Source organism: Montipora foliosa, chromosome 1 (genome assembly GCF_036669935.1).
Source record: "Montipora foliosa isolate CH-2021 chromosome 1, ASM3666993v2, whole genome shotgun sequence".
In the NCBI taxonomy this organism is placed as follows: Eukaryota; Metazoa; Cnidaria; class Anthozoa; order Scleractinia; family Acroporidae; genus Montipora; species Montipora foliosa.
Genome location: NC_090869.1, coordinates 39,204,906 through 39,227,405, shown reverse-complemented (window position 1 = coordinate 39,227,405; position 22,500 = coordinate 39,204,906). Strand labels below are relative to the sequence as shown.

Below are 22,500 nucleotides of genomic sequence, written 5' to 3'. Positions count from 1 at the left end.
GTATAACCTGATTTTTATTCATAGAGGCCGCAGTCATTGAAGATAAAACAAATCGAACCTCGGAAGGGTACGTATTCTCTTGTAGTTTATTGCCACACAATAATAATAATAATAATAATAACAATAATAATAATAATAATCATCCAAAGACATCAAGGTAAAGTGTTTGCAGTTAAAATAGTGTTACTAATTTTTAACGAAGGCTACATTTATTTACTTGTAACTAGTACAGTGCAATTTACTGAGTTCGTGGGAATTCATTCGTGATTACTGAGACATTTCATTGCCAAGGCTCCGGCACGAACTGATCCATTTCCATTACTAACGCTCAGATCGATTGCATGAGAATAAAGATAGCACTTGAATAATTACAGTCTAATAGATACACGACCAGCGTTGAAAAAAAACGTACCCTTTCTTTTAATATCTTACTGGTAAACCGGTAGTTTTAGTCATGGCTACAAGGTTAAGGAACCGCAGTTTGGAAGAAGACAATGATTTGGCTGTCTAGAAAGCACGGCGGGATCTCCAATGAAAATAAGTTTGGTGTCAGAGAGTGATTAAAACCCAGCGCAACTGAAACACAAGGCCTATTTTTAAAATACGTTTGGCCAAAAAACTGCTCCTTTGGCTTCTCCCGTAATACTTAAATTATCTCTCATTGCACAAGCTCTCTTTGAAAGAACTGCCTCAGATTGGCATAATATTTGATTGTACTGCCGTTTGTGAATTTTAAATCGACTTTAAAATTTTAGTAGTTAAAAAGCAATAAATTCAATCAGTAAACAGGCCCCCCAAGCTCAGTGTGAGTATGGCCGACAAAAATATAGGGATTTGTATGGCAATCCCGATAAAAAGCAATGAAAAAATTTGCAATAAAAAAGCTTAATCTTACTGCCAACGTGGGTAACTTCCTTCCTGTGTGGTTATCTTCCAGATCCGACGCGATTTGAGTCATTTCTTAATTTTCGTGGTTGTCAACGGTATAATAAAATCCCAAGGTTGGAAACTAAATTCTCCGGTGCCACCAAATATTCCTAGATAAGATGTTCCCACGGTTACAATCCCACATCACATCAATTGACAAAGATTGAACTTTCATCTCAGCCCACCATCAACGTAATAACAGTCCTGTGAGCGACCTCAGACGGTAATATTGCAGGAAAATAGCTTTCAAAAGGTACTCTTCCACACCACAGTGGCCACGGCCTCGACCGTTGTTAACTAACTTAGCTTTACAGGGGTGGCAGACCGTAGTGTAGTCAACCGAAAATTTCTTTATTCCCTTGGGTCCAGACACGACATTGACTCAGTCGTGTCGTCCAATCACAGTCAAGCCTCCTTCCTGTTGACAAATTTCAAAAATACATTCCGGAAGCCGGAAAGCGTTGAAAGATGCGAGAATGACAGCCGTACGTACGTAGTACGCTCATCGCGATCGTAACTGTATTTATTATATACTCAACAAAATATCTTGTTTCTGATTGGCCGATGGCGAATGCATAAGTAAGCTATAGAGTGCAATCCAGGTCATAGAGTGCAATACGGAAGTTGCTATGGAAACACCGGGGAAGCGCCAAATTTGAACATCAAAGTGAAAATAAATGGCCGACAGTCGGTTTACTTTGTCAAACCAAAACATCGTTGAGCAAGTTAAAGAATATGCGAAAAACAAAAACACGTTGAAAGCTACACAGACCTGGTTGAATGTCTGGCAAACATGGGCGACTGAAAGAAAACTAAACCCAAAACTGGAAGAATACACGAACAAAGTAGCGCGTTTGAGTAATTTTGTTGAGAATATAATAAGTAAAAAATCGCATGAACCTGCTCGTGCATTTCGTGGTTTATGGTCAGTCGTGATGTTTTGAAAGTTCTCAAATTGCACCCGCCTACAGCTCGTGCAATTTTCAAAACTTTCAAAACATCACTCTTGCCCATAAATCACGAAATGCACTCGCGCCTTCAAGGAACTAACATTACTTATGCAAATAAAATTTGCTCCCGTATTTTGTCCACTGCAAATTTTTTTATTCCCCTGGGTCTACCGACACGACTGTTTTCTCTCAGATGCTAATAATTAAATTTCATTGCCAGTAAGTCCAGCGACAAAAAATTCGAAGCACAATATCCTACGAGAACAAAGTTCATTTGCATGTTAATTTCCTTGAAAGCTTGAGTCAATGCAGTCATATCTGGACCCAGGGGAATAAAGAAATTTGCGGTTGATAAAACTACGGTCTGCCACCCCGGTAAGGCTCAGTTCGTTATTAACAGTCGAAGCCGTGGCCACTGTGCTGTGGAAGCGTACCTTTCGAAACCTGTTTTCCTGCAATATTACCGCCTTATGTCGCTCACAGGACTGCTATTGCGTTGATGGTGGGTTGAGATGAAAGTTCAATCTTTGTCAATTGATTGTGATGTGGAATTGTGACCGTGGAAACATTTTAGCTAGGAATATTTGACTCAAATTGGTGGCGCCTGAGAATTTAGTTTCCAGTCTTAGCTTGGGATTTTATTATACCACAGGCGCCCAAGCTCAGTGTGAGCATGGCCGACAAAAACATAAGGATTTGTATCAGAATCCCAATAAAAAGCTTAAGAAGATAATTATATGAAAAAAAATCTCAATCAAAGAGCCTAACCTTATTTGCCATCGTAGGACTGCTATTGCGTTGATGTTGGGTTGGGATGAAAGTTCAATCTTTGTCAATAGATTGTGATGTGGAATTGTAACCGTGGGAACATTTCATCTAGGAATATTTGACTTCAGCCTTGGGATTTTATTATAACCGTTGACAACCACGAAATTGAGAAATGGCTCACCACACAGGAAGGAAGCTATCCACGATGGCAATAAAGTTAGGCTTTTTGATTAAGATAATTTTCATATAATTACATATATCTTCTTAAGCTTTTTATCGGGATTCTCATACAACTCCTTATATTTTTGTCGGCCATGCTCACACTGAGCTTGGGGGGCCTGTGATTATACCGTTGACAACCACGAAATTGAGAAATGGCTCAAATCGCGTCGGATCTGGAAAATAACTACACAGGAAGGTAGTTACCCACGTTATATTTTTGTCGGCCATACTCACACTGAGCTTCGGGCGCCTGAGATTCAATATGAATACTGACCACATTTAAATGTGATTGGAGCTATATCAGCACCAACTCTGAAAGAAAAATCAGATATAATCAAACCAAGAGTCGATCAATCAGTAATTTCCGGAATTTGGAAATTCTCAACTTGGCAAGAAATTATTACCCGAAATTTTCCATTCTTTTTGGCATTTTATTCCGGTGAGGAAACTAACGAGTGATTCATTTGATCTCATTTGGGCAAACCCTCATTTGCTATTTGCCCTTGTGAGATCAGACCATCTCAGCAAACTGGTTCCATGTACATCTTTACAACGGCATTTTTCACGGTACACGCAAATGGATCACGAACCACATCTTTGAAAAAACAAATTAAAACCCTACAACAAAACCAGGGTTATTACTGCGATTTTCGGAATTCTGCCGAATCTCACCTTCAAACTGCGTTTTGGCTTCCATCAACCAAATTTCCGAACATAGCCTGGAAGATGGACTCTGTCTCCGGAAAGTGAATTGGAGACATTGTTTAGTTTACAACTGGAATTCCTGCAGCAAGTTTCATCGCTCTCCATCGGCGTCGAATGTACGATGGGAAACAAAGATGCTGATTGGTAGCCTATGCCACGCATCAACTGATTTTGCCATGTGTGGTTTCGGGTCTACTCTCAAAACGCAGCTTGGCCCTTGGCGTTTGAAGATGAGATTCCGCAGAATTATGAAAATTGCAGTAAGTAGAATTAGGCTATGACTTGATGAGTTAGTTAAAATGGTTTACGTCGCATATCCAGGGCGGGCGAGACCAACTCTGGCAAAAATTCAGAAATCTTTCACTTTCTTCTTGACCACAAAACTGAAATCCGGTTGCTTCTTTAGGCAAAGGATCACAGTTTACGTCATCAAGTTATCCTTACGTTAATTCTGTGCACTTGCATAATTAACAATAATTAACGACATCATTGTTGCACAGCCTCATAAAGCGACCTGATATTTTCTGTATAACCCCAACAGAGGAACCAAGATATCCATCTTGTTTCTATCATGGTTTCGCTTGAACCCTTCCACAAGTCAACTGGTTCAAACGTCTACAGTTCGACACACCATGTCCACATCCCCAGATGTCCACTCGTCCACATATCCACAGTCCGACACATCTACATCTCACACAGGTACTAACATCCAAATCTCCTCAGGTTCACATGCCCACATGTCAACAGCATGTATTGTCCACACATCTGTAGGCCCACAGGGGCACATGTCCACAGGTCACATGTGCACATGCCAACGAATAGGTACCCCTTTCTACAGGCCCACACATCCACATCCACGTGTCCATACGTCCAAAGCTCCACATGCCCAATTGTCCACGCCTCCAAAAGTCCATATACCCACATGTCCACACTTCCAAAGCTCCACATGCCCATATGTCTACACTTCCAAAGGTCCTCAGTTCCAGAACATGTATTGTCCACACATCCACAAATCCACATCTCCACAGGTCCACACATCCACATCTCCACAAGTCCACACGTCACTTGTGCGTAAGCAGAGTACGGGAAAGTTATGTTGCTGTTGCGATTGTCAGTTATGGTCCTTTCCTTTGTCGCAACACATTCTTCAACTCAGTGAAGAAAGAAATTTACAAGAGTTTGTTAATGAGAACCATAACTTATGCCGGAACCAAGACGACAGTTTCTGTTGCCAATATTTTCTTGCCTAAAACTGAAACAGAAGTTGTAAGCTAAGCCGTCTCAAAAACTACAGTTTGGAAACGCTACATTGACGATGTCTTTTCCCTGTGGGACGTAAGTAAACCGGACATAGAAACTTCCATCGAACAAGCAATTTTACACCACCCTACGATTACATTCACGGCAGAAATATCTGACACTGAAACTGTGTTTCTAGACACAATAGTAAGCAAAATCACGAGTTTTAAGGATCACTCAATCCTTGATGTAAAAACACATTTTAAAACGTAAACTTTCCAATATACACATTAATTTCACCTCGTCACCCGCCAAGCGTTAAAAACAGATTCGTCAAAGGTCGATCCTTACGAATCCTTACAAAAAAACTCCTCAAAGACAGTTTCGAGGAAAATATGTCAAAATTTAAAAGACAATTGTTGAACAAAGGTTAACCACGCAATTTGGTAGAAAAACCACTATCAGAAATCAAATTCACAAGGAAGGGCTCAGTGCTTAAAGGAAATACCAAAACACAAAAAGGAATTTTACCTTTTGTGACACAATACTAGCCGTCAGTGTCAAACCTAGAAGAAGCTTTTCTCAGAAAATGACATTTAATACAAAATCAACCCCTGCTTCGCCAAATTTAAACCACCTATCATTTCATACAAAAAAGGAGAATCCTTTAAGGATCTGCTCGTTAGAGCAAAGCTATAAAAGGTTCTGTATATGTGTTCACACATGAAGGCAATCAGTGTGGTGTGTCACCCCACTGCACCATGAAAACCACATTGACAACATGACCTAAAGATGCGCCTTTCCCAAACACCTTGCCCACCAAGAATACCAGATTTCTACTCTCGAACACAAATTCACAAACCAACTCTTACAGAGAGACCTATCTTCTCCGGTTGTGACAGACCAACAGAAAGAATTTCATCTTTTGTTGACACATTGCTTCAACCAATATCTAAGTCACAAAAGTCATACCTTAAAGACACAACTTATTTTATAAACTTTATTGAAAGCACAAAGGTCAAAAGCTGCACATTCCTTGTATCAACGGATGTCACGAGCCTCTACACAAATATATCACAAAACGAGGGGTATTGACACAGTATGCAAAGCATACGACAATTTTTACAAAGACAGCCCTCCCATACCGACACACTAACTTCGAGAAATGCTTCGGCTAATTCTCAAAGAAAATTCTTTCCGATTCAATGGAAAGCATTATCTTCATATTCACTGGACGGCTATGGGAACGAAAATAGCTGTTTCCTTTGCTAACATATTGATGGCAAAGATTAAGACCGAAATCCTAAGCAAAACAGCTTTTAAACCTACAGTTTGGAAACGCTACATTGACGACATCTTTCCCTATGGGACCTAAGTAAGCCCGGCATTGAGACTTTCATCGAACAAGCAAATTAACATCACTCAATTATAGAATTCAGGGCTGATATCTCTGACACTGAGACTGTGTTCCTGGATACGGTGATATACAAAGGCAACAGAATCAAGGAACAGTCGATCCTTGATATCATGAGACATTTTAAGCCAATTTAAACCTTCCAGTACACACATTTTAACTCGTGTCACTCACCAAGTGTTAATAATGGATTCGTGAAGCAACAAATTCCTCAGAGACTACTTTCAAAGAGAACATTTCAAATTTCAAGAAACACTTGCTGGACAGAGGCTACCCACGCAATCTAATAGAGAAAATTCTATCACGAATATAATATACAGGAAGGGCTACAGCGCTTAAACAGAACAACAAAAAATGAAAGAAATATTGCCTTTTGCAACACAATATCAACCATCAATATCTAACTTAAAAGAAGCTTTCTCAAAAAATGGCTCCTAACACAAAATGCTACTTCGCCAGATATTCAAGCAACCACCTATTCTTTTATCTAAGAAAGGGAAATCCTTAAAGGATCTGCTTGTCAGTGCCAAAATATACATGTAAGAGTTTTCGAAATATGTTTCACACCGAAAGGGACTGTGCGGCTTGTCACCCCTTGCATTTTCTGTATATAGTTGTAACTTTCTTTCTTCACTTAGATGGAGAATGTGTTTGCTCAGCAGCAACATTAGTTCCCCGTACTCTGCTCACGAGCAAAGGAACTGCTGATATGTAGACACGTGTGCGCATATTGACTTATGCACAAGTGACATGTGGACCTCTGGATGTGCACATGTAGACTGTAGACCTGTAGACCTGTGCACCTGTGGACATACGGATGTGTGGACCAAACATACTATGGACCTGTGAACCTTTGGAGCAGTGGACATGTGGGCATGTGGACCTTTGAAAGTGTGGACATGAGGGCATGTGGACCTGAGGAAGTGTGGACATGTTGGTACCGGTATGTGTACCTGAGGAAGTGTGGGCATGTGAACCCGAGGACTTGAAGGAGTGTGGACATGTGGGCATGTGGACCTGAGGCGATGAGGATGTGTGGGCCTGTAGACAGGGGTACCTATTCGTTGGCATGTACACATATGCACATGTGACCTGTGGACATGTGGCCCTGTGGACCTACAGATGTATGGACAGTACATTTTGTGGATATGTAGGCATGTGGACCTGAGGATATTTGGATGTTAGGGCCTGTGTGAGATGTGAATATGTCGGCATGTGTATATGTGGGCGTGTGGACATGTTGGAGTGTGGAACTGTAGACGTTTGAACCAGTTGATCTGTGAAAGGGTTTAGGTGAAACCATGATGGAAACATGATGGATATCTTGGTTCCTCTGTTGGGGTTATACAGAAAATATCAGGTCGCTTTATGAGGCTGTGCAACAATGATGTCGTTAATTATTGTTAATTATGCAAGTGCACAGAATTAACGTAGGGATATATTGATGACGTAAACTGTGATCCTTTACCCACAGAAGCAAACTGAAATCCAGTTGGGGCAGTGATTTGAATTTATATAAAAATGGCTATTTTAGACTGGATGAAAAATCTACTTTCAGAGGAACACTGAAGGATGGCACACCAATAATTGCTGACTGTCACTCCTAAGGTGTGAATGTCAATAATAGGAATCGAAAACCGTAGTTTCACGTCTTCTTGCGTACGTTTTTCTTTTGTCCAGCGGATACGTTTGACCCATTGTTATCCTTTTTCTCATCATAATATAGAACACTATCTCCGCCTGTAGCAGAATGTGCACCCATATAACGTAGCTCTCTCCAGAGATTACGGTTTTGGATAGCTCAGTTTAAATCATCTCACCATTTCATTAGTGATGTTGTCGTACCGCCTTCTTAGCTGGGTTCCCTTGCTTCTTTTGCCAGCATTCATTCGTTTTCTCATGCTGGGCATTAAATGCCTCATGCGGATCTGAATAACATGCCCAGCATAACAGTTTTTCTTCATTTAAGCCTAACCCAGTCTCCCTTCTTAAAATAAGACGGTGGCCACACGATAGGAGTTTTACAAGAAAGTGGGTACTAAGCTCCAAACATTGGCGCCATGATCACAACCTCGTTCCTGGGGCCGGAAAAGTCCTGGGAACGAGGTTGAGATGATTCAGCGATTGTTGAGCCAGGCTGGACGGAACTGCACGAACAGGCTTTGGAACTCGATTAAAGATGAGGGTCGAGAGAGCCTTGCTTATAAATGAGTAGCTTGTTCTAACCTAATTTGATCTAAAGAGTGCATCAGCTAGTTAATGAATTACCAAACCCAGTCGGAATCTGGGATTCATCTCGTGGGTTTTTTTGTTATTTTATTTTGTTTTTTTTTTCCGTGTCGGGAAAAGTCTTGCCTGTCACTTCCCTGCTAAGTGGTGTCTAAGTTTGAGGGGGGTGGGGTAATGCGTAGATGTCTCCGGTGCACACGGGAGGACATTTAATTATTATCCTAGAATGGCGTCGGAGGTCATTGTAACGCGAATGGCGTTTTAGTGCATCTTTAAAAAAAATATTATGGAGCTCAAGAATGGAATGTCAATTGGATAGGCGGTCAAAAATATATATCTGGAATTTTAAAAGCGACGAGTAATGGTCTTCGACAACAATTTCATTTTTGCCGTTGGATATCAAGTAAGCTTTGTTTCTAATATTTTACTAACTTGTTATTACCAGTATATACAACAATGAAGTCAAATGGCAATTCTTTTATGGATTTAACAAGCATTGAAGGAATCGAACTCTTTGAATGCATCACTGTGTTTACTGAAGTCGCATTTAACTTGTGTGGCAAGTTACATTCATTTTGTGACTCAACTCTGCAAAGGTAAAAAAAATTGGAAATGTGACAGTGAAAAATTATTTGAATGAAAGCGTTTGTGCTTTATTATTTACGGTCAAGGTTCTTTCGAAAAGGGTTTGATGTGAACTGTCAGAAATTTATTTAATTGCATATGCTCTGTGACACCGATTGTGTGTCTCGTTTGCACGCACGCAATTGAAATAGGAAGGGTTTTCTGCCTCTTACAGCAAATATGTTGTTTGTTTCAATAAATGTTTCGCTGGAAAATATTTCTGTGAAATCTCCACCTTTTGTAAATTTATCATGTTGTGTAATTTTCGAGCTTAACAAATTTGCAGACGTGTGTTGAAATGTGATACGGGGATGATTTTTGTGGTAGTGCACTGTGAGCAGCGCATAAGTCACGAAAATAAACAGGTCTGAGCCCCAAAATCGGCAAACAATTGTGACGCTGATGAATAATAAAGTAGCCGCTATTCCCAAAACGATCAAATTACCTGGTGATAAATAACCTCGTCCTGGAGAGTAAATTTTGACTTTGCAGAAACAATGGTCAACCTCAAGAGTTGGGCGATTGTGATCTTTGTGTTGAATTCGCACATTTCTTGTCAAGCTTTCTAACACTTGAAAGAAAAAGAAAACTAACAAAAACAAAAACCCGGTATCTTTCCATCATTTGACACAAATGCTTTACTGTTTCGCGAGTAAACACGCCGCGGTAACGTGATCACGGCGCCCGCTGAATTCGATGTCACTTTCGATTTTGCGATTTAATCGGTGCATCCAAAAGTACAATAACAAAATTGCAAAAATCTCCCAAAATGTTTTTCGCTGATGGTAACTTTTTATATTCGTGGTTCAAAATTAATTTTGTTTTCATATCGTAAATTTTGTTACTGATGGCAAAATATTTTATTCTCGATCGACCGTCCTGAAAACTTCCTTATGCTCTTCCTAAAAACTGTGTGTCAATATTTATTTACTTTTGCATCAATATTTTTTTGCATAAGGCAAGCTAACAAAATCTGTACCTTGCTTGGTTCGCATTTGTTAGCGTTAAAATAGAAATGTCGGTCCTATGCTTTTATTACGAAGTGGTATACTTTTTAGGTCGACCGTCCAGATACTAACCCCACCGGACAGGGTTTGATTCAGTGAATGTTTGTATTACAAAGATGCCAGATGCTTGTGGTGAAAAGAAGTTGTGAGGGAACTTGAAAATGATCAACATGTCAGCCCAGAAGCCAATGGTTCTCGATTCCCTTTTATTTTCTTCAATCTTTCAGCGTTCAGTACTTTGCTAGTAACCACATGTCTTCTCAGGGGGCCATTTATCCAAGACTTCTACCATGGCACTACAATATGCAATACTAAAACAACAACGTATACTGTTAGAGCTACATATTACGCAAAGACAACTTGAATCTCCTGGAAGAAAAAACGCAGCTCAGTTTACAATATGAAATAAAGCGTTGTGTTACTTCAGTACCATACGTAAGCAATGCGTGTCTATTTTTTCTAAAGATGACAGGAATCTCTTCTTTCTGACAAATGATTAATAGGCCGGTAGCCAAGATTTTTAACCTCAGAAAAGGATTTGTTTCGTCATATGAACGTGTGAGCCAAAGGGCCTCTGCTGGTACGACTTCTGTGTGACCCCTTAAATGGTCTTAATGATCCCCGACTTGAAAAAAATTGCCTGGAACGCTGCAGTTTAATACCACCCAACTCAGTCCCTTCGTACCGCAGGCAACCCAGTGAACGCTCTTGGAGCGTCTAGTTATTTTCATTTTTTTTTTCTCTTTTCAGATGGCTGGCCACAGGCAGGGCGAATAGGATTGTCTGTAAAGCATATGACGTGCTATTTCCTGACGGTTACTGTAAGCAAATCCTTGGTAACTCACCAGTGTTTGGAAAAATGGAAGATTTACGGAACAACCACGAAAAATTGCGGGGTTTCAACGTGCTGAAATCATCTTCACCGCAATATTTTGTGCGCGAAAGCTGTCTTGCAGCGATCGATGATATGTGTTGTCATAACTACTTTCCACGATGTTACATTTCTTCCTCGCCTCAGCCAATTTGCAGAGAAGCATGCGAGGAAAAGTTCTTAAAAGTGTGTGATCAAGAAATTAAAGTGGCGAAAACTTTAAATAGCGAACAGCCTTTCTCATTGCCTTTCAACTTTGAAATCATGAACTGTACAACTCTACCATATCGGAATCAAGGCAACTGCTACTATCCTGATGTGATACAAGGTTACTACGTTCCAAAGGTTTTTCTTTTTCTTTTACATAATCCAGAAGGAGTAGAGTGGAACAGATGCGTACATACATACATACATACATACATACATACATACATACATACATACATACATACATACATACATACATACATACATACATAATTGACCGCTCCCCATAGGGGCCTTTCAGGGCCAATGAAACACAACGAAACGACAACTGTTAAGAATCCCAACTGGCTGGAGGCAAACCAGTTGGCTATTTACAAGTGCGGCTGGGAAGTTGAACCAGGGACTACCAGGATTAAATTCAACGAGCGGTCAGAGCCGGTCTTGAACCCGGGATCTCCGGATCTCAAGGCAAGCGGCCTAACCACTGGGCAACACTGCCTCCAATGAAGAACTGCTCTGCTCCACAAGCGTATTTCTTGCTTTCGCTTGGGCAAACTTGATTTACCTCAACGCGTTTCACCAGTAGGCAATGACTTGAAAGATGCACTTCGCTTATCTCGTTGAGGAATTGTCATTTTCTACGACGATTTATAATGAGTACAGCTTGTCTTACTAGGTATTCTCATCTAAGCCAATCAATGTGCAATGAGCTCAATTACTTCAGAATACTAGTTGTTCTCTCCTAGAATGAGGACCAGCCTTCATTCAGTGATCTTTGCCCAAGCTACTTGAAATCCCCCAGGGCCACAGACATATCCTTTTATGGGCAACTCTCCGAGGGAACAATGTTTTCCTTTGATTTAGAGATTTCGTTACAATGAGAGTCGAAATTTCTTTCTCTATTAACTTTGCGCACCAACCATCACAAGATGCTGTTGAGAAGGTAACAAGTATTCTTTTTTTCACTTACCACCACAATTAGTATTTGATGACTTTTATCTTTATGTCTTATTTAGAACAACTAAACATCCTAGAGAGTAAAGGTATGTCTGATTTAAATTGTATTCTCGTCTAGTGCAAAACCTTATACCAAACTATAAATATTTCCAACTTACGAAACGAAATCATCCCTCAATCGCGTTTATATGGCCGTGACAAAAAATTGTAATTGTAATTGGAGATTGATTCTTTGTTAGAATGTTTCTATGGAGATGGGCGTGGTTACCATGGGAACAAAAGCACAACAGTTTCCGGATACAAATGTCAGTCATGGAATGGCACAACTCCTCGGGAACACAACATCACGGGATCGATTTATAAGGAAATCACAAATTGCACCGATTTTTGCCGTAATCCGGGGGGGTTCGGCTTAAAAGGGCCCTGGTGTTTTACCACAAATGAGACCGTGCAATGGGAGTACTGCGGCGTGCCTAGATGCGCCAAAGAAGGTTAGTACCTTCAGGAACTCATAACTTGAAAGTTGCAAATCACATATTCCTCTTCTAAATTCGTTACCTCTCACCATTTACATTAAAAACGACCCCTCTGGCCAAGATTTGTAAAATTAGCCAATCAACGTGCGTATCTCCAATCCCGTCATATGCAAACATGACAAGGGACGAAAAGGTTTCACCTTTAAGTTGACTGGAAGCTAAGAGAAGGGTTAGGAAGTATAAAAGTGTTCTTAAAAGTAAGGCATATGGGACCTGTTAGTGAAGAATTCGTTAGAATAACTGAAAAAGGAAGGCAACATTCGCTCAACACGTACCAAAGGAAAGTCCAGTTTCATCATACCAGTCACCATTCCTTTTCACAGGACTTTCGTAAATTGGATTGCTATGACCGTTGTAGTAAAATGAGGCTTACAACACTAACAATGAACTCGAAATTTTCAATACCGTACTTGATAAAGCCTCGTGCGGTATTGAAATTTCTCCTTCATTGTTAGTGAACTTGTGCAGGTTAATCTCTACAATTCACTCGCTGAGTGCGTTAACCTGTAACTACACGTTTATGGAAATGTCTGCGTACATAACCCGCATCACACAGGTCACATTGAAAACTATGAACAACACACTGCTGATTTACAATTGGTGGCTGTTTAGTGCACGAAATGCTTTTCATGGAAGCTTTAAAGCCAAATCTCAATGTGCAATCAGACTCCATTCCTGCGAAAGTATTTTTATAATCTTCGCACCTTTTTTAATACTCTTCGCCAAAAATCGATTTAAATACTGTAATTTGCATTACCAGACATAAATTTTCCTTGATAATGGAGTCATGACTACTCCGAAACGTTGGATTTTATCTTTTCTTATCGTTCGTTTTTACAGCTTTATGCTTAATTAAAGAAATCTCTTTTAATACGAATGTCTACAGCTATAGCTATTATTTTATTTATTCATTGAACCAACTTTCGTCGATCTTCTCATTCCATCAGCGCCATCAAGTCCACCTTCTGATTTTCGCGGTCACAACTTGAGCTCAACAAGCATTCAGGTTAACTGGGAAGATATTCCAAAGTCGTCAGTGAATGGAATACTCCTTGGGTTTCACGTGGCTTGCGATCTAGTCAACTGCTCAGAAGGACAAGTCATGGATTTGCCACGCGAGAATCATAGTTTTGTGTTCAGAGGGCTTGAAAAATATAAGAAATATAGCTGCTGTCTGAGGGCATATAACAACTTTGGAAACGGTTCCTGGAGTAAAGAACTCGTCATTTCAACTGACGAAGACGGTATGATGAATGGTTGACTGATGATGACTTGCTGATGCACTAAAGCTAAATGACAGAGCGACGGACTTAAACTGACTAACTAGGCTGACTAGGGATTTTTCAGCGTAAAAGAAAAACGCAAAATTCGAAAAAGGATTACTTTCCATGACAACGCAACAAACAAACCCAGAGTTGCGTGCAAATTTTAAAAACAAAAAAAAAAATTAACGATTAATTTTGCTTTGGAAAAAATCTTTAATGAGAATGGCACCAGAAAAAAAAATACCATAGCGACCGATAAAAAGAAATGACTAAAAAAATGTTTATTTCAGGTGTAGGAAAGGTGCTAACAATATTATTGCTCTCAAGAAACTTTTAGTGTAATTTCTAGTGTGAAATTTGCAGGAAACCTAGCTATTTTCGACCTATTTATGTCTCCGATCGTACGGTAAAAATGGCGCGAGAAAAACATTTGGGCTAAACTGTCACGTAGGGTAGCTGTTGTGTATAATTTTTGCATGGAAAACCGCTTGTCAAAAGTACTTTTTTCAAATCCTTTCCCAAAAAAACGCTGAAGTGATAAATCTGAAAAATCCGGATTTAGATTTAATCTAAAGTATCCTCCTCGAGTGTGGATATATTGGATTCATGATCCGTTTTCGGATTTTCCCACTGGTTGTCTGGCGGACTGACTCACTGACTGACTGACTAACCGCGTAATCTTTAACCGTACTCTATGGTTTATCTCTTGAAACAAATGACGGTGCCTATCTATTGACAAAACAACGTTAAATTAGTTGATCTCTATTGGAGTCACTGATTTTAAAATCAATTTAGAAGCGTTTCAGTCAACACAATTGCACAGAGCAAGCCTGCTTTTTTTTATACTGCTGCACAAATGCTAAAGTTGCTCCTTTAACTGTTACAGTCCCTTGCTATTTAAAACATTCCGTATCCGCCGCAAATGATCATCAGTGGTGGAAATTAAGTAAAGATTAGGTTTACGTATAGTGATTCCCTAGAAATAGAACTTGTCATAGATTTCCGATGAAACGTCGTACTTTGTAACATGTCAAGGAGATGATAAATTTTAATAAAAAAGGGGGTTACCGTGCTCGTTTCCATGTTACGACGCTGACGAACACGGCTATTTAAGCCACTTTGAGAATTGCCGTGCGCATCCCCAATGTTGGATAAATTTAGCTCAATTTTATAAATATAATCAGTAATATAACGCAGAGCCTGGTGTAATTCTAAAGATAATTCAAGTACGTACCTGAATAATGTATTTAAATGCCTTTGTGAGTACTTAACGCTCCAAAAAGGATAAGTTATCTTGAGTGAGATCTGTTCGAGTCGTAATGGCTCCTTCCGTACAATTTTACGAAATTGCCAAAAAACAATCCCTTTCGGCAAACGTAATGGAAGAATACTGGGCTACATAGTTGAAATAAAATCTGCGGAAGAGAAAGGAGGGAGAGGGGAGATGAAGAACTTCACAAGGTCGAGAAACGTCACATTCACCGGGCTTAAGAAATACCACAAGTATGTGGTCAAAGTTCGCGGCCAGACTCAGCGTGGAAAGGGGCCAGTAAAAGATGTAACTGTTCAAACAGACGAAGATGGTAACTATGTGCACTTTTTACTTTGAAAACAAGATATTACCTGCCTGCCTTTTTTTTCAGAGAGCTTTACCGCTTGTCATTGAAGTGAAGGATGCCAACCTATATAGAGAGGATATTACACGGTGGAGAGAAGATATAAATTTTATGTTTGAGTGGCAAGAACAACATCTATCGCTGCGGTCACTCGTGAGATATTGTTCTTGCCACGAAAACATAAAATTCATATCTTTGAGCTAACGCGTAATTTTCTTTTTATTATACAGACACTAAGTATACATGGTAGAGATTAAAAAGCAGGGTTAACACAAATATAGGGTACTGGTATTACTACAAACAAAACAAGGCGGGAATCGTGACGTCGTTGCTCAATATGACCACTCGTGTTACATACGAAAAATACGTCACACGGTTCCCCGATATAGTGGTCGTATTGATTCTACTAGTTTTTGAGTTCCCGGTAAAATGCTCCCGTCCACATAACACAGTGTAATTTGATCACCGAAAAACAATAGGCACCATCAGAACTTGAAATATCAAATGGCCATGACGCGGTGGATGACCATCAATCCTTTTCTCCAAATGAATCTCTTACCTCGCGTGAACTTAAATGTCGTTACAGATATTCAAGCAAAGAGAACAAGTTCAGACATTTCATTTTAACACTGAGTTATACTTCGCATGGGATATTAGTGCTACTGCTTGCTACGCAGTATCGCGCAATTGTTCACTTAAATTTGTTTATTTAACAATTCGCCAACCATTACGAAAATAATAGGGTGGCAGAATAGTAGTAAGGGGAAAGTCAAATCCATTTCTAATCCTTGCACACTCACAAAAGCGCTCAACGCTCAACGCGCAAACTCACACATACAAATGAATAAACACCAGGGCTAGTAAGGATGCGTACATAATTTCAGTGAGGTTGTAAATGTTTGAGAAATGAAGATGTAAAAGACTAGGTGATGATATCAAATGTGCAGGTAAAGAATTCCAGTCACTAAAATAACGATTAAAGAAAGAAAATTTTAAAATAATTAGTGCGGACAGATTTTCCTCTAATTTTGTAATCATGGTTAGATCTTGTTACTTAGAATGTGATTTTGCCACAACAGTTCACAATCTTTCTCGTTTAAGTGATGTGAGCATGGTTTTTGTATTATTCAAGTGTACGCAAATACTTACTGCACGCCTATCCTTTCCCTAGTTCCAGACCACCCTCCTTTAGACATATCAGCAACTACGACAGAATCTGCGGTACTACTCCAATGGAACCCAGTGCCCCCGGAATACACCAATGGGAAGGTGCTTGGTTACAAAGTGCTCTACGGTGACGTAAACGGCACAACGCGTGAGAAAAGTACTGTTTCCACAAGGAAAACCTTTCAAAATATCGAAGGATTAACAGCCCACACGAACTATAGATTTCAAGTACTTGCGTTCACTGCAAAGGGTGATGGCGTAGCGAGTGCGCCATATTATGTGAAAACTCCCGCAGGTAAAGTAGGCTTTTATTTTAGCTAATTCTTGTTTTCCTTGCATTCGTACTGGCTACGAATCGCTGAAGTGCGGATTCCGGCGGCAGATTGGCATTTTGATAAAGAGCGAGTTTGCTCGGCATGGTGGCACATGACACATATGTGTTCCTTTCGCATGTCTGACACCAATAAAATCTTTTGATTCTAAGAATGTATGACTCTTTCTTCGCGAAAAAGTGGAGAAATCTTTTCGAGCTGCTAGTCGGGATATCTCCGTTCTTGCATCCAATAGTAGTAATGATTATATTAAAGCTTGTCTTATTACAGGAACATTAGTTGTGGGCACAACACAATCAATTTTTGTTGTTTGCAATTGCTCCCGATTATGCTGGGCACTCGCCTCCCACCAATGTGACCTGGGTTCGATTCCCAGGCTTTTCGTCATGCTAATAATGCTAAATGTAGGGACCGAGCTCCTGGAGGGGGGACTGGAAACTATACATTTCAAAGGTCTTTTTTGTCAAAACTTTGCCGTACAACTGGTGTTAAAATTTTGAGAATTAATGAACAATATGAAGACAAGACCTTCAACATTTTTTTAAGAAGATCTATCAGACAGTTTTTCAGTTATTATTAAAATAGACAAAAATCAACATTTTTGCCATTTGCGAGAAACCTGTCTGACAGATTTAACTATTCATTTCGTTTATTTTGTTAAGGAAATCCTGAAATTTTAAGGTGGAGTCGCACAGCTACAACTGTAGTTTTCGAGAAAAAGGCCTTTGAAATGTCTGGTTTCCAGTCCCCCATTCAGGAGCTCGGTCACTATATTTAGCATCTTTCCCTGATTTGCAGTTATTTGTTGAGTAAAATTACATTTGACATCAATTGTAGTGAGTGACTAACACTTCAGAAGAGACATTCCGTTGCTTTAATTTCACAGATTTCAAAATCTTGATCTTTTTCTTGGGAAAATTGTAGTAAGCCACCTTAAATAAAGTTCCTTATCCCTTATGATTATTCAACACACAAAGACCTACGTGGTGAAGTAAATTAATTTGAAACCACGTGAGTCTTCTAAAGTTCGATAGCATTAATGTTTTATTTTTCTGAATATTTATAAACAACGGAAGCCTAATTCTTTGGTAAAAAATAGGCATACTGATAAAATCTCGAAGTGGATGTTTCCAAATTTTAGCATCTGTTGAAAACTCTTTGAGCACTTCTTTTTGTTTGCTATTTGCGGTTTCCATTGTCCCGCGATTAAAACTTTTCCTCCTATATTTTTTCACACTTAATTCATCCAAAACACATTGAATTCTTTCATCGTTGCGTGTTGATGAGAAATTTGCAACTTATATGATTTTATTATTACTTGGATTGCTGTCGTCCTTATTGTTTTACAACAAAAACTGGCATCTTTTTCTTCCAGGTGCACTGCCCACTGACACTTACAAACATGCAACGGGTAAGAAATTCTGTATCAACTCGAAAACAAGCCCCCATTCAGAGGTGATTGACCAAAATTCCTTAACCCCTTCCCTCCAAAAAAAGCCTGAGCTAACAGTTGCAAAATTAACAAGGAAGCAAATATTATCAAAAAAGAGACAACATTTTCAAGTTTGCAAATCATGTTCCGACATTCCTTTGTCTTCTTCAGTTGCAGTAAGTTATACAGTTTGAATTTTAATTTGAACAAACCACCGTTAATTCAAGTTGTTAAACGTACTCTCAAACGGAATTCTTTGACGTGTTTTTGTAACGCAAATATGTAACGTATTTTATAACGATGGTTTGTTTAAATTCAAATTCAGACTGTATATAGAATTCCCGCTACTGAAGATGACATGTCGAAACATGCTTGCAAATTTGAAAATATTGTGTCCTTTTGAGAATCCTGATACTGAGCAAGTATTATCTTATTGTCGACCCCAAATTGGTTGAATAGCATTTCTTTTCAATTTTCTTACTAGCAATCACAGCTGCAGTTTTGTCCGGTATCGCAGTTCTCGCAGGTGTTTTCCTTACTATTTTGTACATCAGAAAGAAAAGAAGACAAGTTGAAAGAGAAAATAACGATGGAAATGGTGAGCCACGTACAGCGGTTTTCAATTGAGTGTCGAAAGTAATAGACCACTTTCGATATATTAAAATTCAGTTCTAAACGAAAGACATCATCTCGAGGCTCTGGGGAATAAACTCATACAAATCCTTATATTTATTCCCCAGAGCCTCGAGATTATGTCTTTTGTTTAGGACTGAATTTTAATATATCGAAATTGGTCTATGAGTCAATTTCTTTGGTTTATGATTACTTCAGTCAGTGATTGGTTCAAAGTTCTCGCGCCACATTTTCAACCAATCAGAAGTGGAACCCAAACCAATCGTGGCTTGCGCATGCACATTTTCCAGCGCTTTGTGTCGGCTACGTTTAATTACTTCGAGTTTTAATTGGTTTACTGGCTTGTCTCCGTCCTTTTTGATTGGGGTGAAAGTAATAACTTTGGTTTTGGTTTTACGACACTCGATTGAAGCTTAATCTAATGGGAATGTTAATTCAATAAAACGGTATACCCATAGTTTTTAGATGGGAATGTGGGAATGGTTAGGAAGCTCGGCAAACATCAAAGGAGCAAACAAAGATGCCAAGATTTAGGTTGGAAAGTCCACGACCGTGCACAATCTTTTGTTTTGAGCTCATACATTATGCATGAATTACGTAACCAACACGTTTCTATTGGTTAGTTCCTCAGTACGGAGTAAACAACTATTGTGTTTTGTGAACGGTCAAGGCCAGAAAAGAGAACAAAAACCTACAACAAAGAAAGTTGTCGGGTTTCATAACCATTCACCTCTATTAACTATGGTATCAATACCTTAAAGTGCTACTATGATGAAAAAATTAGTTCCTTTTATCTTCACATTTTGAAAGTGCTTAACCCCTGACTGGCAAAATTTTGAGCTTTGACTTTCACCTAAAGATGTTTACTTTGAGTGTAACTTTTGGATTTGACCTTCCGCCGTTAATCACGTCAGTTAAAAACTGACCGATTGGACCTCAAAGGTATGAATCGAGGGAAAAGTTACTCACTGGCTTAAAATTCAAGCTTGTAAATATAGCTTATTATATATGCAAAACACGAGTTTAAAAGTCTGAGGCCCGTTTCAAACGTCGAAGTTTACATGTGCCGAAACTAATGCAAATGAACGAAAACAATAGATTTTTCATTTGTATTAGATTCGGCACATGTAAACTTCGACGTTTGAAACGGGCCAAAAAGCCCGAAACTCCCGTGCTGCATATCAATTCAGCCGCGTACACACACATTCAGTTGCATTCTTAAACTAGTGAGTCTGACGTCATTTTCTCCTCGATTCAGCAACCTCAAGATTTTAATAATAGTAATGGCGTACCATTTGATAGGAAAATTCCAGTTGAAATAAAAAGGTGTCTTTTGGAAATCAAGGCTTAAAACTTAGGTCACTTGGTTTTTAGTTAACATAGTTTTGAAATCCAAAGAAGAAGAATTTTTGTTTTCGTCACAGTAGCACTTTCAGTGATGTCACTTGGAAACAGTGGTGGTTCTTAAAACGAACTTGGGGTAGACTTTCATATATTTCATAGAGGATATTACACGGCCTCGCGGAGATAAGAAATTTCTCTTCGAGCCATTTATTATATAAACACCAATAAAATACTAAGTCACTTCACGAAAGGCATCGAAAGGCGCAATTTTCATATGTAACCATAGCAACAGTGATCTTTTCACGTGTGAAGATAACGTGTTGTCTTCAAGTGTGAAGATATCGTGTTTTCGCGCGAAAGCTCACTTGGTATTTCATTGGTGTTTATATAATAAATTGCGTTTCTTACTAGCTTTCTGATTAGTTCAGTCAATCTCGGTTATCAGCTCATATACCGTTTGACCTAATATGGTCATACGGTTATCAGTTATCGGTCGTCGATTCATAGTTCCGACCTGTCAATCAGGAGTGCGGAATGAACCAATCAGAAGGAAGCGTGCGGCATGTTGCCATCTTGTCCCACAACTTTTTTGAAAACATGGAGTGCGCGAACGGCGGAGTGTCCAGCCCTTCAGACAATTTGGCGAAAATTCCAAACCAGATTTCAGGTTCCTTTCTTCCAGATCATTCTGATCTTTCACAAAAGGTTTCGGAAAAGGGTTTGAACTATTTTATTCAAGGATTTGTTCATGATATTAAGATTTGCCACGCTCCAAACACTGGAGCAAGTGCACCTTAATTCTGGTACAAGAGTTGATGCGAAATGCTGGCGATCAATGACAAAAAAACGAAGATCCGCACAAACTGCATCTAGAAATCAACGACAACAAGATATCAGAAGCCGTATGTACTTGCAGAGTTAGGTAGGTTAAGGTTTTTTCGTTTTTTAATTGTAATTTTGATAATAAAGCACAACATTATTTTCGTCACCACGACTATTCTACCACTAAGAATATACCTTATACACTACATTGCAGGTTGGCTGGACGTTGCTCTCATGTCATCGGCTTAATCAAATCCCTTCAGGGACTCAAACTCCACAACTTCAGCTATGTCCCAGATCAGCTAAGCTGCACTAGTTTACCTCACCAGTGGCACATTCCACTGGGAGACAGGATTGAACCGATGCCCATTAACCACGTAGTTGTTGCACGACCAAAGGAAACCCGGAAACGAAAACCAACACTGTGCCAAATAGATCTTAATTTAAAGTAACTGTAATCAGTCGATCAGTTTTTTTTATACACACCTGGTCTGCTCCTTTTAGTTTCTATTTTGTAGTCAAGTCTCCCCTGAATACCAGAATTTAGATTCTCACATCTTGACCTTTTAGAATCCTTAGAAGTCTTTTAGAAAACAGGATTTTTCCTCAGTCCTGAAAAAATACTCTTGAACTGGTCACCTTTCACAGAATTGGTAGGTTGTAGATAATACAATTAAAATAATGGCATATCCCAGAACAAGCCAAAAGAACAGACATCACACTAAACTTCTGACCCAACTTTATTAGTATCTGAAAAACCTCAAGAACTAGATTCTTATTTTTCTAACTTCTTTCAACTACTTAAGCACCTTCATGTATTATAACCCTTGTCATGCACCAGCTTCACAATGACTTGTTTGACTATTTTTGGCATCATTTTTTTGCTTTGTTCTTTCTCAAGCGGCCTTAACTTTATCTGCATGTTTCACTGGCGCTATTTGTAAGCAGTTCCTAGTCCACGCTTGCTTCGAGATTCTTTTCCTTGACCTCTCTGTACAATCACTGGAGCGAACACAATACTTTCAGCCATGTTGGATCTCTTATGCATCAAAACAAAGTGGAACCAAATTGTCAACTTTATTGACTGATTTTCTTTTACTATTAAGTATTACGATTTTAAAAAAAGCAAAGGAAATTTCATTAAGACAATATTCCTTCAACAGAGTAAATATTTTGTTATTATTGAATTTTCGACCTCGGATATATATAGATTTCTTCATGGTTGGTGAGTGC

At 39.2% G+C, this 22,500-nt stretch overlaps 1 protein-coding gene across 2 annotated transcripts in view; it reads left to right on the top strand.

Annotated features, from left to right (window-relative positions):
* Positions 1–22,500, top strand: part of LOC137998005 (uncharacterized) — a 44,159-nt gene that overhangs the window by 5,892 nt on the left and 15,767 nt on the right. For both annotated transcript variants that reach the window (XM_068844397.1, XM_068844389.1), the window contains exons 2-9: positions 25–67; positions 10,836–11,284; positions 12,180–12,206; positions 12,360–12,611; positions 13,604–13,900; positions 16,709–16,999; positions 18,412–18,447; positions 18,953–19,066. In XM_068844397.1, coding sequence (XP_068700498.1) covers positions 25–67; positions 10,836–11,284; positions 12,180–12,206; positions 12,360–12,611; positions 13,604–13,900; positions 16,709–16,999; positions 18,412–18,447; positions 18,953–19,066 — 1,509 coding nt within the window. The remainder of the gene's footprint in view (positions 1–24; positions 68–10,835; positions 11,285–12,179; positions 12,207–12,359; positions 12,612–13,603; positions 13,901–16,708; positions 17,000–18,411; positions 18,448–18,952; positions 19,067–22,500) is intronic.